At 40.0% G+C, this 13,487-nt stretch overlaps 2 protein-coding genes across 3 annotated transcripts in view; both read left to right on the top strand.

The window, feature by feature from the left end:
* Positions 1-13,487, top strand: part of ADAMTS2 (ADAM metallopeptidase with thrombospondin type 1 motif 2) — a 260,359-nt gene that overhangs the window by 203,552 nt on the left and 43,320 nt on the right. The window lies entirely within an intron of this gene.
* LOC118994089 (protein S100-A10-like) lies at positions 7,491-8,037 on the top strand. The gene has a single exon (XM_037056647.1). It carries the CDS (start codon positions 7,558-7,560, stop codon positions 7,849-7,851), a length of 294 nt encoding a protein of 97 aa, XP_036912542.1. The 5' UTR covers positions 7,491-7,557; the 3' UTR covers positions 7,852-8,037.

Here is a 13,487-nt window from a genome sequence, read left to right as displayed (position 1 = left end):
TCCACCCCCAGGGCCTAACCAACCCCCACAGTGCAGGAAGGAAGTGGAGCTCAGGGTGCCCGCTGAGCACAGGCACTCACAAAGGGAGGGAGACAAGACCTGCAGTGTTCTTGGTGCCTGGCTCGGTGGTGGAGGGGCAGCGAGCTCTGTGGGGCCTTGGCCCAGGCCTGGGGGCTCCTTGACATTCTGCAGCAGGGGAGCCTACAGAAGGGGGGCAGAGCTGAGGGGCAGAGATGCGTTTACCAGATCTTGTGATGTGTGAGCTTTGTGCCTGCACTTGTCTGGGCCCCTTCCAAGGTCCTGGGAGGAGCCTCACAGTATGTTCACAATGGTTGTGTGTTTTTTCATAAATTTTACCAAGGTAAGATTTTACACATAGTTAAGATCACTCCCGTTTTCACTCTGTGTCCCCTCTGATACATGTGTGTGCCACTGGCATGGAGAAGCTGTGGGCACCTACTGGCTTTGGGTGAGAGCAATTGGATTTGGGGCATATTTATTGGCTTATTTACATGGTTCTCAGTATCTCCTGTGTGTTGTTAAATTACTGTGTCTGCTCTGACCGGTGTGGTTCAGTGGGTTGGATGTCATCCTGCAAAGTGAAAGGTCACCATTTCTATTCCTCTTCAGGGCACAAGCCCAGGTTGTGGGTTTGGTCCCTGTCAGGGCATGCACAAAGGGCAGCCAACTGGTGTTTCTCTTTCCTTCTTTCTGAAGACAAATAAATAAAATCTTTTAAAAAAATTACTGCATCTGTCCAGGTATAAGAACAACTTCCAGAAAAACTCCTACAGCCACCATACCAGCTACCCCACCCCATCAGAGAATACATGCTGTGTGCAGCTCATTCTCCTGAAGTCTGTGGGGGAAAGCCTCCTCACCTACACCTAAGGCCGTGACCGCTTCTTATTGGCAATAGTTTATGTTTTCTTTTTTGCAGTTTGTTTTGTATATGGGACACTTTAAACACAGAACCTACTTGGATATTTCTCTAGAAAAACTAAGTGTGACAAGATACTGTGTTTGTCTGAAAGCTGTCAAACCTTCGATCACATGATTACTAAAAAATTGAGGGAAACCTGAATGCACGTGAGATACAAAAAGTATATTCAAAATGTTGATAAAACTTTCATACACCAGTTCAGCTGACATTTTGAAAGTCATTTTGGGATGCTTCGATAAAATAAAGAAAAAACTGGACTTCTGATTTGGATATATGTGTACAGGTACCTTCTTTTATCATTTTTTAATTTATAAATTAGGGAAAATTCAGGTATATGTTAATAGGAAATAAAAGAAAAATGAGTAAAGAAGTCAACAGAAATAACTCTGACTTAACAAATTTAATTATAACTAAAAAAGGTTTCAGATCAAACCAAAGAGATATTTATCTCTTCGTCCCAGAAGAGATAAATATCGGAGAGAAGTAACAAACAGGCTCCCGAAATTCCTGACAACCCAGTTATTGAAGAGGAATGAATCTGATGGCAAAGCATTTAAACCGCTTTCTGCTTTGACTGAAATATCAACAACATCAAGGACAACACAGAGCTCAGAACATTGCCCTACAGTGAAGATGTCAACAGCAACAGTTACAGAGTGTTGCTTATTCAAAGAACATTTTTATAGTCAGGCTCTGATCAAGAAAATGTGGAACACCCTAAAATCCACATAAGTAAGCAAAATGGATAGTAGTTTCTCAAAATTTGATTGTCCTAAATGTTCACATGACATTGCCAATAACTTTTCCAAAACATTGATAAAAAAATTCCCTCAACATGCTAGAACAAGGGCTGGTAAGCTGCCCGCTTCCTGTTCGCCCACCCACAGACAGCTTTATTAAGATGTGGTTCACATTTAAGCCCTGGCTGGTGTGGCTTGGTGGATTGAGCTTTGGCCTGAGAACCACACGATCGCAGTTCGATTCCCAGTCAGGGCACATGCCTGGGTTGCAGGCCAGTTCCCAGCGGGGGGACCGTGAGGGGCAACCATACATTGTTATTTCTCTCCTCTCCTTCCCTTCCTCTCTAAAGAATAAATAAATAAAATATTAAAATATTTGGGCCCTGGCTGGTATAGCTCAGTGGATTGAGCGCGGGCCTGTGAATCAGAGAATCGAGGTTCGATTCCCAGTCAGGGCACATGCCTGGGTTGCAGGCTGGTTCCCTGCAGGCCAACTCCCAGCAGGGGATGCACAAAAGGCAACCATACATTGATGTTTCTCTCCTTCCCCTCTAAAGAGAAATAAATAAATAAATAATCTAAAAAAAAAGATGCGGTTCACATTTAAATTCTCCCACTTAAAATGCAATTCAATGATTTTCAGTATATTCACACAATTGTATGACCATCGCAACAATCAAATTTAGAACACTTTAGTCACTCCAAAAAGAAGCCCTGCACTCATTAGCAGACACTCCAGTTCATCCTCCTCAGCCCCCAATCCTAAGCAATCACAAACCTACTCACAGTCTCCTCAGATTTGCCTGTTGTAGACATTTCATATAAATAGAATCATACAACATGTGTTCTTGTATGCTCGTTTAATTCAATTAGCATAGTGTTTTCAAGGTTCATCCATGTTGTAACATGTATCAGTACTTCATTCTTTTTTATTGTTCAACAATAATCTATTGCATGGATATTCTGTGTTTGACTTATCCATTTATTAGCTGGTGGATATTTGAGTCTGAAAAGTTTCTACTTTTCAGGTATTATGAGAAATGCTGCTATGAACATTTGTGTACAAGTTATTGTGTAGATTTGTCATTTTTCTTAGATATATACCTAGGAGTAGAATTGTTGGATCTTATGGAAGAAAATGTTTAACATTTTTTCTGGGGTTTTTTTATGCTTTGTTGTTTATATTCTTACAGTTGTCCCAATGTTTTCCCCTTTGCGCCACTCTGCCCACCCCACCCCCACTTCTGTGGTCCATCCCCACTCCATTGTCCATGTCCATGGGTCCCTCATATGTGTTCCTTTACTAATTCCTTTCCCATCTTTCAAACAGTTCCTGCCTTTCTCCTCTCTTTTTACCACCATTACCATGCCTCTGGTTCTCTCTTGCTCCTGAGTTTATTTTGTTCATTAGATCCCTCTTATAGGTGTGAGATCACATGGTATTTGTCCTTCCCTGGTTGTCTTATTTTACTTAGTACAATAGTCTCCAGTTCTACCCATGCTGTCAAAAAAAGTAGAAGTTCCTTCTTTCTTTCTGCTGTAGTATTCCATTGTGTAAATGTACCAGTTTTTTAATCCACTCATCTACTGATGGGCACTTAGGCTATTTCCAGATCTTGGCTATTGTAAATAGCACTGCTATGAACATAGGGGTGCATAAATTTTTTTGAATTGGTGTTTTGGGATTATTAGGGTATATTCCCAACAGTGGAATCACTGGGTCAAAAGGTAGTTCCACTTTTAATTTTTTGAGGAAATTCCCCATACATGATTTCCACAGTGACTGCACCAATCTGTATTCCCACCAACAGTTCACTAGGGTTTCTCTTTCTCCATGTCCTCACCACCACTTGTTGTTTGTTGACTTATTAATGATAGCCGTTTTGGCAGGTATGAAGGGATACCTCATTGTGATTTTCACTTGCATCTCTGATGGCTAGTGATGTTGAATATTTTTTTCATATATCTATGGGCCATCTATATGTCCTCCTTGGAGAAATGTCTGTTCAGGTCCTTTGCCCATTTTTTAATTAGATTGTTTGTCTTCCAGGTATTAAGTCCTATGAGTTCTTTATATATTTTGGAGATTAAATGTTTGTCCAATGTATCATTGGCAGATATGTTCTCTTATGTAATCAGTGCCCTTTTCATTTTGATGATGTTTTCTTTGGCCCTACAGAAGCTTTTAAATTTTATGTAGTTCCATGTGCTTGTTTCTTCCTTTATTTCCCTTGCCCGAGGACATATATTGGCAAAAAATATTGCTACATAAGAATCTGAAATTTTACTGCCTATGTTTTATGCTAGGATTTTTATGGTATCATGACTTACATTTATTTTTTTAAGATTTTATTTATTTATTTTTAGAGGGGAAGGGAAGGAGAGAGGGAGAGAGAAATGTCAATGTATGGTTGCTTCTTGTGGGTCCCCCACTGGGAACTGGCCTGCAACCCAGGCATGTGCCCTGACTGGGAATCGAACCGCAATCGTGTGGTTCGCAGGCCTGCACTCAATCCACTGAGCTACACTAGCCAAGGGCTTCATGACTTACATTTAAATCTTTTATCCATTTTGAGTTTATTCTGGTGTATGATACAAGCTGGTGGTCTAGTTTCATTTTTTTGCATGTACCAGTCCAGTTCTCCCAACACTGTTATTGAAGAGACTATTTTTCTCCACTGTATGCTCGTGCTCCTTTTGTCAAGTAGTAATTGACCATAGAGACATGTGTTTATTTCTCAGCTCTCAGTTCTGTTCCATTGATCTATGTGCCTGTTCTTATGTCAGTACCAGACTGTTTTGATTACAGTGGCCTTGTAGTATAGTTTGATATCAGGTATTGTAATCCCTTTGACTTTGTTCCTCTTTCTCAAGATTCTTGAGGCCATTTGGGGTCTTTTTTTTATTCCATATAATTTTTGGAATATTTGTTCTAGATCTGTGAAATATGCCATTGGTATTTTTATAGGAATTGCATTGAATCTATAGATTACTTTGGGTAGCAAGGACATTTTAATGATGTTAATTCTTCCGATCCATGAACATGGTACATGCTTCCATTAATTTGTATCTTCCTCAGTTTCTTCACTGTTCTATAGTTTTCTGAGTACAGGTCTTTTACCTCCTTGGTTATATTTAATCCTAGGTACTTCCTTTTTGTTGTTGTTGTTATAGTAAATGGGATTTTTCTTAGTTTCTCTTTCTTATAGTTCATTGTTGGTATACAAAAGTGCCATCAACTTCTGAATATTAACTTGTATCCTGCTACTTTGCTGAATTCACTTATTAGGTTGAGTAGTTTTTGGTGGAGCCTATAGGATTCTCTATGTACACTATTGTGTTGTCTGTAAATAATGACAGATTTACTTCCTCCTTTCCAATTTGGATGCTTTTTATTTCTTTTTCTTGTTTGATCACTGTGGCTAGGACTTCCAGTACTATGTTGAATAAGAGTGGTGAAAGCAGATACCCTTGTCTTGTTACTGATCTTAAGGGAAACACTTCTAGTTTTTTCCCACTGAGTGTGACATTGGCAGTAGGTTTTTCATATGTGGCCTTTATTATGTTGAGGTATGCTCCCTTTCTTCCCATTTTGCTGAGTGTTTTTATCATAAGTGGGTCCTGGAGTTGGTCAAATGCTTTTTCTGCATCTAATTATATTATCATGTGATTTTTGTCTTTCATTTTGTTTATGTGATGTATTAAATTTACAGATTTGTGAATATTGTGCTATCCTTGAATTCCTGGAATAAATCCCACTTGATCATGGTGTATTATCTTTTTAACATATTGCTGGACCTGGTTTGCTAATATTTTGTTGAGGATTTTAGCATCTATGTTTATTAGAGGTATTGGCCTATAATTTTCTTTCAGTGTTGTGCATTTACCTGGTTTTAGAATTAGGGTAATACTGGCCTTGTGGAAAGAGTTTGTGAGTCTTTTCTCTTCTTGAATTTTCTGTGATAGTTTCAGAAGAATAAGGGTTAGCTTTTATTTGAACGTTTGGTAAAATTGACCTGGGAAGCCATTATGTTCAGGGGTTTTGTGTGTCGGTAGGTTTTTTGATTGCTGCTTCAGTTTCATTGGTTGTTATTGGTCTATTCAAGTTTTCTGCTTCATGATTCAGTTTTTGAAGATTGTATGTTTCTAGAAATTTATCCATTTCATCCAGGTAGGTGGTCTAGTTTTGTTGGCATATCATTGCCCATATTTTCTTACAATCCTTTGTATTTCTTTGGTGTTGATTGTTATTTCTCCTCTTTCTTTTTTGAGTTTATTTATTTGGGTCCTCTCTCTTTTCTTCTTAATGAGTCTTGTTAAAGGTTTATCAATCTTGTTAGCTTTTCAAAGAACCAGCTTCTATATTCATTGATCTTTCTAATTGTCTTTAGTCTCTCTGTCTTTTAATCCTGCTCTGATCTTGAGTATTTCCTTCCTTCTACTCACTCTGGGCTTTGTTTGTTGTTGTTTTTCTAGTTCTTATGGGTGTAGGGTTGTTCATTTCATATTTTTTTCTATCTTCTTTAGGTAGACCTATAATGCTGTAAACTTTCCTCTTAGGACTGCCTTTGCTGTGTCAGATAGCTTTGGGGTTGTTGTGTGTTCATATTCATTTGTTTCTGGATACTTTTTGATTTCTTCCTTGATCTCATTGTTAACTCATTCATTATTTAATAATGTGTTATTCAGCCTCCATGTATTTGAATGTTTTTGTGTTTTTTCTTGGGTTAGTTTCTAGCTTCGAGCCATTGTGATCCAAGATGATGTTTGATTATGGTTTAAATTTTCTTGAATTTGTCAGGGGTTGTTTTGTGTATTACTATGTGGTCTTTCTTAGAAAATGGTCCATAGGCATTTCAGAAGAATGTGTATTTTGCCTCTTTAGGGTGAAATGTTCTGTAAATATCAATTAAGACCATTTGATCTAGAGTATTGTTTAATGCTACAGAATCCTTGATATTTTATTTGGAAGATATAACCATTGTTGGCAGTGGGGTGTTAAACCCCCCCTATAATAACTATATTTCTGTCAATCTCTTTTTTGAAGTCCTCCATGATTTTCTTTATACATGTAGGTGCTCCTGTGTTGGGTGCATATATGTTTACAAGGGTTATAGTCTCTTGCCCAATTACTCCCTTAAGTATTATGTAGTAACCTTCTTCGTCTCTTGTTATTGCCTTTGTTTTTATGTCTCTTTTGCCTGATATAAGTACTGCTACTCCAGCCTCTCTTTCATATCCATTTGTATGGAATATTTTTTCAGTCTGTATAAATTCACTTTCAGTCTATATAAATCTTTTGTTTTAAGGTAGGATAGGTCTCTTGTAGACAACATATATGAGGGCCATGTTTTCTTATCCTTTCAGATACCCTATATGTTTTGATTGGAGCATTTAATTAATTTACATTTAAGGTTATTATTGATAAGTACTTATTCGTTGACATTTTCCCTTTGTACCAGTGTTTCTCTCTCTCTATTTCCTCTTCTTCTTAAAGCAGTCCTGTTAGCATCTCTTACCATGCTGGTTTGATGTACATATACTCTTTTACCCTTGGGTTTTTGGGGTTTTTTTGTGGTGGGGAGTGGGATCAGGGAAGTTTTTTATTTCACCTTCCATTGTAAATCAGAGCCTTGCTGGATAGACTCATCTTGGTTGCCAGTCTATACTTTTCATTATTTAGAATATTTCATGACAGTCCCTTCTGGCTTGTAGTGTTTCTGTTGAGAAATCAGCTAATACCCTTAGTGGACTCCCTTGTATGTTACTAGCTGTTTCTCCCTTGCTGCCTTTAAGATTCTCTCTTTGGACACTGGCCTTACATCCCAGCCAGTCTAATGAGCCTGTCACACCTCAGGCCAAGACCTCACCAAAATGCCATCTCAAATGGAACACGCCATGGAAACCATGATATTCACATTTCACAGATTCACTGGGGATAAAGTCTACTTAACAAAGGAGGACCTGAGAATACTAATGGAAAAGGAGTTCCATGGATTTTTGGAGAATAAAAAAGACCCTTTGGCCATAGACAAAATAATGGAAGACCTGGACCAGTGCCGACATGGCCAAGTGGGCTTCCAGAGCTTCTTTTCGCTAATTGCTGGCCTCACCATGGCATGCAATCACTGTTTTGTAGTACACATGAAGCAGAAGCGAAAGAAGTAGGCAGCTGAGTAGCTAGTTCCTCCCTGACAAAGAGTTCTCCCAGTGGGTTGCTTAAGGAATCTCTGCCCCACAGCTTCCCCCTGTAGAGGATTTCATGAGCAGATTGGTACCCTTAGAAAATATATAAATGAAATCCCACCCCCATTTGACAAGAGAAAGAAAAGCCAATTAAAGCCAAATAAGCTTTTGATTTTTTATATTGCTTGTATCCTCTTGCCTTCAATAAACACATTTTTAGTTCGTAAAAAAGGCTCTCTTTGTCTTTAAATTTTTGCCATGTTAACTGTGATGTGTTTTGGTGTGGCCCTCTTTGGATTCACCTTGCTTGGGACCCCCTGCTGTTCCTGAACTTTCATGACTTTTTCCTTTACCACATTAGGGAAGTTTTCTGTCATTTTTTCAAACAGATTTTCTCTCCCTTGTTCCCTTTCTTCTTCTTCTGGTACCGTTGTGATGCAAATATTGTTACATTTCATGTCATCCCAAAGCTCCTTTAAACTATCTTCATTCTTTTTTAGTCCCTTTTCATTTTGTTGCTCTGACTTGGCATTTGTTCTACATTGTCTTCCAACCCATGATTCAATCCTATGCTTTATCTTGCCTGATTTTAATTCCTTCTGGTGTATTCTTCATTTCAGGTATTGTATTCTTCACTTTCACCTGGTTCTTATTCATAGTTTCTCTGTCCCTTTTCATGCTGCTATAGTTCCCACTAAGTTCCTTGTAGTTCCCATAAAGTTCCTTGTAGTTCTCACTGAGTTACTTGAGCATCACTATAACCATTACTTTGAATTCTTATGTTTGATAAATTACTTGCTTCAATTTCATTTACCTCTTTTTCTGTGGATTCCTTCTTTCCTTTTAATTAGGGGTTGTTTCTTCACCTCCCCATTTTAAGTGACTCTTTTTGTTTATTTCTATGTATTAGATTGTTCTGCTTTGACTCCCTGTCTTCATGGAGTGGACTTCTGTGGAAGGAGTCCTGTGGGGCTTAGTGACACAGCCTCCTCACTCTCCTGAGCTGGATGCTCTAGGGATGCTATTTAGGCAGTTTATGTGGGCTCTCTTGTTGTATTTGGGTTTTGATTGTTGTTGGCTCATTTGTTGGTGGATTCTCCCCTCTAGCTGGCTGACTGAGAGTCTCAACCCCTACCACATCTTATATGTTATTGTACAGGTGCTGACAGAACAAAAGAAAACAATACAGAAAACAAAAACCTACACCAGCAAAAATACACCCCAACAAAAACAGCAATATCACTGACAAATGAGCAAAATTAATAAAGATGGAAGGAAAATAAGAATATTATAAAAAAGAAAAATATCAGTGACTAAAGGAAAGAAAAATGGTTTTGAGAGGATAGAGGGAAAAGGAATAATAAGAGTAAGGAACATAAATAAGGTGAAGAAAGGGAAAAATATTTTTTTTAAAAATAAGAAATAGAAGGAAGAAGACAAAAATGGAGTAAGAAAAGGGGAGGGTGAAAGATGAGAAATGAAATAGAAAAGATGGTGAAAAATAGGAACAAAATTGAAGAAAAAGAAAAACTGTTAAAAAGCTATGTGAAAGAAAAAATAACACAAATAATGAAAAAGATCAAGGTGGAATTCATCTCAGCAGAGTTTAGTGCTTATCTGGTTGCTTCTCCTTCTGGATATGCCTCTGGTGTTCTGAAGCTGGTGTAAGCCAGTGCCAGATTCTTTCCCCATCTAGCTCCAGGCAGCCTGTTTGAAGCTATGAGTGATCCACAGTCTGTGGCTATCTCCTTCAGTCTTGGCTGTGTCCCAGGTGGCCCTCAATGCTCTGTACTGCTGGCTCCTTATCAGCACAAGGCCCAGGGATGGGTCAACCAATGACCAAAAGCACCACAGGCATTAACTCCACCTGCCTCTGCCTGTAGCCCTGCTGTTAGTCTTAGTCTGGCTGCTGGCTTCTCTGTTTCTGAGAGGGCTTCTGGTGGAATCAGGAGGATGGGACACCTGGATCTCCTGTGGGAGGTGCTGTTCAGACTTCAGGGAAGATGGTGGGTGTGTTCACATGTTTGAGTCTGTCTCATATTATTCCCTGAACTCAGCAGAGTGAAGACCCTGGTAGCATAGCAGGTGGGGCCTCCAGAGCCCAGAGTTTGGGTCTGATGGACTTCCTAGGGTCTCCTGTGAGAGGGAAGTATCAGTCTGGTTCCTTGGAAAGTATATGGAATGGCCATGCCCTGAAGCCAGTCTATAAAACCCCTGAGTCAGCCTGTGTTACTGTCTTCTCAGCAGGAGGTAAGATTCTGGCAGGGGGAAGTAAGAAAGATGCTGAGTGGGGCAAGCAGGATTTCAACAAGTATAGCAAGCAGGGTTCCAGATGATAGGGTAGGAAGCTTTCAGAGGAGTCTGGGGCAAGTAGTTTTCTCACAGGGTGGGGCCATTGTTTTTCCTCTGGGAGAGACTTGCTTTTCTCGTGAAAAATGGCTGCTGCAGTATGGTGTTATATCCCAGCACTGGGAGCTCAGCCGCTGCTCCCCCATGCCTCACCCCCAAGCCTCCCACTCCTGATTCTCCTCATACAACTCCAAACTGTGCTGCCTTCCCTTTGCCCAAGCCAAAGGAGAGTAGCTGGGAGTACAAAACCTGTATTTTGGCCCCTTGGAACAAAAGAAAGGAGGAAAAATGAGGTTGTCCCCAGCAGGCTCTGCCTTTCTCCTGCAGGCAAAGAAACCCCCTGGCCTTTCACCTCTGGATGCTGCATGGGCAGGTGATCCCAACACTGGCACTCTGTGCTTGGGAGCCCAATCTCAGGTCCAGGCCTCACTCCCCTCGGGAGGAAGCTCCCTCAGCCCTGCAGCCAACACCTGTAAAAGCGGTGCTGGCCCCTTTTGTATCCCAGCCCTTTCTGCTGGTCATGAGGTGGTTTCCACCTGTGCTTGGTTACATATCTCCTCCTCAGGTAGTCCTCAACTGATTTCAGGTGGATGTTCCCCTCTTTATTTTTATTTTCAGCTTGGTTCTGGGAGGCAGTGCAAGATAAACTCTCCTACTTTACCACCATCTTGCCACTTCATCTATGTTTAACATTTTGAGAAGCTGCCAACTTTTTCCCAAAGCATCTGTGCTGTTTTACATTTCAACTAGCAATATAAAAGGATTCAACTTCTTTATATCCTCCCCAAATTTGGTGTTCTCTGTGTTTGTATTATAATCGTTCCAATATGCAAAGTGTTATCTTCTTGTGGTTTTGATTTGCATTTCCCTAGTGACCTGTGATGTTCAGAATCTTTTCATGTACTTAATGGAAATTTGTATATATCTTTTTTTAGATAAATGTATATTCATATTCCTTTTTTAAATTGAGTATCTTTTATTATTGAGTTACAAGAGTTCTTTGTATACAAGAAACAATTATGCAGATCCCTTATCAGGCTTACCTGATATGTGGTATGCAAATATTTTACTCATTCTGTGAATTATCTTTTCAGTTTCATGATGGTATCATTTAGTGCACAAAAGCTTTTCATTTTGATAAAGTTCGATTTCAATATTTTTCTTTTGTTGCTCGTGTTTTTGATGTGCTATCTAAAAACCATTGCCAGAAAGTTTACCTATGTTTTCTTCCAGGGGTGTTACGGTTTTGAATCTTATGTAACTCTTTAATCCATTTTTAGTTTATTCTTGTATATTCTGTAAGAAGGTGGTCTAGTTTCATTTTTGCCTGTATCTGTCCAATTTTCACAACACAATTTATTGAACAGACTGTCTTTACTTCATTGTATATTCTTGCCTCCTTTGTTATATATTAATTGACCACATATGCATGGGTTCATTTCTGGGCTCTCAGTTCTGTTCCATTGATCTATGTGTCTGTCTTTGCCAGCACTATACTGATTTGATTACTGTAAGCTTATAGTATAGTTTGCTAGTAGATAGTATGATTTCTCCAACTTTGCTCTTCTTCCTCAAGATTGCTGTGGCCATGTGGGGTCTTTTGTGGCTTCATATAAATTTTTAGAATATTTGTTATAGTTCTGTGCAGTATGCCATTGGTATCTTGAGAAGGATTGCATTGAACCAATAGATTATTTTCGGTAATATGGACATTTTAATTATGTTAATTCTTTCTATACATGAGCATGGTATATGCTTCCATTTTGTGTATTTTCTTCAATTTCTCTCTTCAGTGTCATAATTTTTTGAGTACAGATCTTCTACTTCCTTGGTTAAATTTATTCCTACATATTTTATTTTTTATGCAATTGTAAATGGGACTGTTTAGCTTTTGATAATGCCCTGAGACATGACTTATCTACAGTACTATCCAATTAAATTCTGGACCCTTCACAGAGGCAGGACGTTGCCATACTTTGAGGCTTGTTCAGAACCCAGGAGAGTTCTTAGCTCTCTTATTCATGGTTCTCTCTTTAAAGTTCTAGTTGGTTTACCATTTTATTTGCTGCTATTAGTAACATTGAGTTACTGGCCTCCTCTGAGTTGTTTGCTACTAAGATTTACATTGTTTTTGACAATACCCTTAGGCATGAATTTCCTTATGATCTGCCTCAAGTAAGTCAGTTCCCTTCAGGAGAACAATGGAGCTCTCTGTTCTGCCTCAGCCCCACCCACCACAAAGACCACTAGACCACTGGACCACTCTACCTGAGCTAGGGATGAGGTGGCCCACTTCTCCCAGACACTCCTGGTCTACACATCAGTCACTGGATAGGGATGGTAGCCCCTGATCTTCCTAGCTTGTCCCTTTTGGCATGTGACCTTGCCCTACAAGAAAGCTGGGTAAGGGGGTTTGGGGGTCTAGTGCCATTGCCCTGCCAAACCTGGGATAGAACCTTAACCCTGAGTGCAGGGACTGGGACTGGGTGGGCAGAGGGAACCCCAGCGCCCATGGCCAAACCCCGACCTGGGATGGACTTTCTATGACCCAGAGTCAGGGGGTGAGGGAGATGCCAGTGGCCTGTCTTTTCCTAGGTGGCAGCCCAGACCCAGCCTGGAAGCTGTGGGGAGGGGGACTCTGTCCTCCAGGCAGCCCAGCCCCATCTCACTGAGCCGGGGAGGAGAGAGACATTCATTGTTCTCACCAAGACTGAGTGGATCTTATAAGTGTTTCTCGGTGCATTGTATTAACCTTGGGACAATTTCTAGATACTTTGAACAGTTTTTTAAAAATATATCATTTTCACCACTTAAATGATTGTTTCACTGAGAGAGTTCACCAATATCCTTACAGCTCCATGCTAGAAGTTTCCATCTGCTGCCTGTTTTACAAACAGTTTTATTGTGACACACATATCCTGTTCACGTACTTGTTGTCTGGACCTACTTTCCTGCTCCTGCGGCAGAGCTGGGCAGCGGCCACAGAGGTCACGTGGCCTGCAGAGTGTAAAGCTGCCACTCACTGCCCGTGACCAAAGAAGTCTGCGGAGGAGCAGCCAAGCTGCCTCTGTTCTCGCTATGGCAACAATGCCACGGAGCTGCCGTCACACCAAGAGCCGATGTGTGAGTGTGCGGTCAGACTTGCAGAAGAACTTGTGCCATTCGATCAACTGGAAAAAACCATTTTTCTCTGCTTTTGGTTGTTTATGGTTTGGTGTATTGGTCAGTTTTTAAATGTTTAATATTTTGTGATGTATTTTCTTATTCTA

This window comes from Sturnira hondurensis, unplaced genomic scaffold, assembly GCF_014824575.4.
Source record: "Sturnira hondurensis isolate 20B ecotype Veracruz unplaced genomic scaffold, ASM1482457v3 Scaffold0009087, whole genome shotgun sequence".
NCBI classification, from domain to species: Eukaryota; Metazoa; Chordata; class Mammalia; order Chiroptera; family Phyllostomidae; genus Sturnira; species Sturnira hondurensis.
This window is presented reverse-complemented; position numbering and strand designations above follow the sequence as displayed.

Bases quoted from the DNA above. Each gene is read 5' to 3' on its own strand.
- LOC118994089 (XM_037056647.1), top strand. From the start codon at position 7,558: ATGCCATCTCAAATGGAACACGCCATGGAAACCATGATATTCACATTT.